The sequence below is a fragment of the Humulus lupulus genome, chromosome X, assembly GCF_963169125.1.
Source record: "Humulus lupulus chromosome X, drHumLupu1.1, whole genome shotgun sequence".
In the NCBI taxonomy this organism is placed as follows: domain Eukaryota; kingdom Viridiplantae; phylum Streptophyta; class Magnoliopsida; order Rosales; family Cannabaceae; genus Humulus; species Humulus lupulus.
The window spans coordinates 44,627,145-44,631,266 of NC_084802.1; the positions used below are offsets into that span (position 1 = coordinate 44,627,145).

The 4,122-nt window shown below is 35.5% G+C and overlaps 1 protein-coding gene across 2 annotated transcripts; it reads left to right on the forward strand.

Moving 5' to 3' along the window:
- Positions 1-682: 682 nt before the first annotated feature.
- On the forward strand, positions 683-3,574 carry LOC133803110 (uncharacterized). Of its 2 annotated transcripts, none has more exons than XM_062241055.1 (2): positions 683-1,055; positions 2,355-3,574. In XM_062241055.1, the coding sequence occupies exons 1-2, from the start codon at positions 840-842 to the stop codon at positions 3,378-3,380; spliced, it is 1,242 nt and encodes a 413-aa protein (XP_062097039.1). In that variant the 5' UTR covers positions 683-839; the 3' UTR covers positions 3,381-3,574. The 2 variants fall into 2 exon arrangements, with proteins under 2 accessions (XP_062097039.1, XP_062097038.1); XM_062241054.1 differs by having other exon boundaries at positions 684-1,055; positions 2,229-3,574.
- Positions 3,575-4,122: the final 548 nt, after the last annotated feature.

The following is a 4,122-nucleotide window of genomic DNA, read 5'->3' on the forward strand; positions in this document are numbered from 1 at the left end:
CCCCACTTAAGTGCTCATGCTCAATCTAATTATACTTCAGATTTCAGTCTTAAAATTTTTTCGGATGCCGATTGGGGATCTTGTCTTGATACCAGGCGCGAGGTTTTGGGCTACTGCATATTCCATGGCCAATCTCTCATTTCATGGAAGTCCAAGAAGCAAAGAACAGTGTCCTGCTCTTCCGCTGAAGCTGAACACCGTGCTATGGCTAATGCTACTTGTGAAGTAATGTGGTTGATTGCCTTACTCAAAGACTTCCACGTCATTCACAATAATCCAACTATCTTATATTGTGACATTACAACTGCAATCCATATATCATAAAAATTTGTTTTTCATGAGAGAACAAAACACATCAACATAGACTGTCACATTGTCAGCGACAAAATACAAGAAGGCTGCATCAAACTCATTCATGTCCCTACAAAGAACAATATAGCTGACTTGCTCACCAAACCTTTATTTCCAGCTCATTTTAAAGACTTAATATCCAAGATGAAAGTTAAAAACTTGTACATTTCATCTTGAAGGGGTCTATTAGAATTAAGTTTATGGTTAGTTAGTTAGGCTTGATTTATGTTAGCTTTCTTGGTTAACCAATTCTGTTTTAATTAGTTCAGTTGGATGGATTGGACCCTTCTCAGCCTTTATTTAAGCTGAGTTGGTCCTCTTGTGCACACTGGTTTTTCACATCTGTTTTGACTGAATAATAAGAGTTCTTTCTCTAATATATATTTCAAAAAAGGAAAAAGTCCAAACTACCACAGCATCTCGCAGTCGCACCAATTTAATTTTCTTCCACAGCAACAGCCTGAGCTTTATTTCCATTTCATTTTGTGATGCAGATTCAGTGCAGCTGGACCCGCCCGGAATTGCGGCTCAAGCCTTCGACACTCTTAACATTTTCAAAGCAAATAAGGAGAAGAATTGGCTGTGCTTCAAAAAGACAAGGAGCTATTCGTTTTGAGGCCGCCATGTCCACCTCTACTACACCTGATAATCAGGTAGCTTCCAATAAAAATGGGTCAACCCCCAACCCCAATCCGCCTTTGCAGGTATTTCTGCTTCTAACCATGGATTCAACTCTATTTTGATTCTTAATTTCATGGGTCTTTCTTATATTTTTGTGCTTGAATTGGAAATGGGTTTTCTTCCATTCTTTCAACAATTTGGTTTCATCTCCTTTATGTATTATTTTTTTGGGTTCCTTTCTATTCATCCATGTGTTAAAAGCTAAACTATTGCAAATGTTTCCCTTTTTTCATCTCTGATTTTTAATTTAGAAGTATTGAATAAAAAGTCATGTCTTTCTTTTTTTCTGTCTTTGGATTCTTCAAATTTTGGCTGATTAATTGCTATTGTTAAGTTACGATGCTTCTTGGAGTTGCTTTTGGCTGTTGTGTAACCTAATACATATTGAAGTCGCAGCACTTTACATGCAAGCAACAGATTGGAACTCTCACGAAATTTGAGCTGTGCTTGAATAAGATTTTATATTAAATATCACGAATTCTGCATTATACAATAAAAGTTTATCTAGACTCGAAGATTTTGGTTGGCCACATATGTGGAATCTATACCAAACACCCTGTAGTTTGGGATGGAGTACATTGTTGTTATTATCATACTTAAGACCAATGATTTGCTTAATTTCTTATTCATACATTGGAAGTATTTTTAGGCACTGAACACTCTAACGTACTTCATGCTTGGTGTGTTGTTGGTTTTGTTTATAAAGAAAAGATTCAAGGTTAGTGCGCTGGATCCTCCAAATAAAAATGTCATAATGGAGGTTGTCTCTGATGGACCAATTAAACAAGGGGTTCTTCTCTATTTTGCTTAAATGATTACTATTTGATGTTATGGATCGGTTTCTGTGTTTTTTTTTATGCTCTGTAGTTAAACAGAAATAAAATAAAGAAATAGATTAGGATTCAAAGACAAAGGGAGAACACTATTTTTAACTTTTTACATGTTAAATCTTGCCATTCAATTGACTCTTCATTTTTATTGTTTTTTCGTAATATCCCTCCAATTTCTTTTATAAAAGTAATAGTTCTACTTTAGTTTTTTTTTTTAAAAAATAAATTAATTATGTTTTGTTGCTTGGTTGAAGGACAGAACTTGATCATGCTGTAATTGTTAAACAAATGATTGCCATGCTTTTGTGCTGTACGTTTCTATGTTGTTACTTGATTCCAGTAAATGGTGTTTCTATACTCTGGTAGATTGCAAAGCGTTTGGAGAAATTCAAAACAACAATATTCACCCAAATGAGTAATCTAGCTGTTAAGCATGGAACAATAAACCTTGGTCAAGGATTCCCCAACTTTGATGGTCCTGATTTTGTGAAGGAAGCAGCAATTCAAGCCATTAAGGATGGGAAGAATCAATATGCTCGTGGATATGGAGTTCCAGATTTCAACTCAGCCATTGCTGAGCGATTCAAGAAAGATACGGGTCTTGTGGTGGACCCTGAGAAAGAAATTACTGTTACTTCTGGGTGCACTGAAGCTATAGCTGCTACTATGTTGGGCTTGATAAATCCTGGTGACGAGGTTATCCTTTTTGCACCTTTTTATGATTCTTATGAAGCTACTTTATCCATGGCTGGTGCTAAAGTAAAGGGCATCACATTGCGCCCTCCAGATTTCTCTGTACCTATTGAGGAGCTCAAGTCCACAATTTCGAAGAATACTCGTGCAATCCTCATAAACACTCCACATAATCCAACTGGAAAGATGTTCACTTGGGAAGAACTCAATACAATTGCATCTCTTTGCATTGAAAATGATGTGTTGGTTTTTACAGATGAAGTTTATGATAAGTTGGCTTTTGAAATGGATCACATTTCTATGGCCTCTCTTCCAGGAATGTATGAGCGAACAGTGACATTGAATTCACTAGGAAAAACATTCTCCTTGACTGGTTGGAAGATTGGCTGGGCAATAGCTCCTCCACATCTGACATGGGGAGTGCGGCAGGCGCATGCCTTTCTCACATTTGCTACCTCCACTCCCATGCAGTGGGCTGCTGCCACTGCTCTTAGAGCTCCAGACTCTTACTATGAGGAGCTAAAGAGGGATTACAATGCAAAGAAGGCAATTTTGGTTGAAGGGTTGAAAGCTGTTGGATTCAAGGTTTATCCATCAAGTGGGACTTACTTTGTGGTTGTAGATCACACCCCTTTCGGACTAGCAAACGACATTGAGTTTTGTGAGTATTTAATCAAACAAGTTGGGGTGGTAGCAATTCCGACCAGCGTATTTTACTTGAATCCTGAAGAAGGAAAGAATTTAGTCAGATTTACCTTCTGCAAAGACGAGGGAACTCTTAGAGCTGCCGTAGAAAGAATGAAGGAGAAGCTATTGAGAAAGTAACTTCATGTTTTATTTTTCAAAATAATTGAGCTCAGTTGTGGTCTGGGTGCAGAAAAGATTTATGTTGATATTAAAGTTGAGCATTTAAAGGGAATTAAAATCGACATTTCCTCCCTAAAATTCCTGGGAAGATTGTCTCTCAACTTGTAGTGAACAACAGTATTTAATTAAGCGACGTTTGTGTTTCACTCTTTGATGATTGTTCATGCGTAAAGCCTACATGGTTTGAAAACGGTTATAAACTTGAGGGGTGGTATCAATCGTCGGTTAGTATCTTACTTTTGAATCATTTTGTTAGCTTTAATTGATATGATCTATCTGTATGAATCTTTTTAAACAGTTTGAGTTTTCATCCAAAATAGGCAAGACATTTAAAATTTTCTAGCAATTTGAGATTTTTTCTTACTATTTCAAATCCAGGACAAAATCAACACTTTTTTTTTGTAAAAAAAAATTGAACACTTCTTAAATATAATTTAGTGTGCTTTCTCGAAAATGACAAAATTTTTTATATGTTTGTATAATTTTTTTTTGCAGCTCATGATTTTTTTTTTCTTCAAAAACACAGATTTAGATTTACAAAAATACAGTTTTTAAAATTTTTTATTTAAAAAAAATTGGCGTCAATAGAATTATAAATATGTAATTTACTTTTATTCATTTATGGTTTTTAACCTCTTTTAGTTACTTAACTAATTACAATTGATGAGTTAGTTGAGCTACTTATTTTGTATATTTGGCC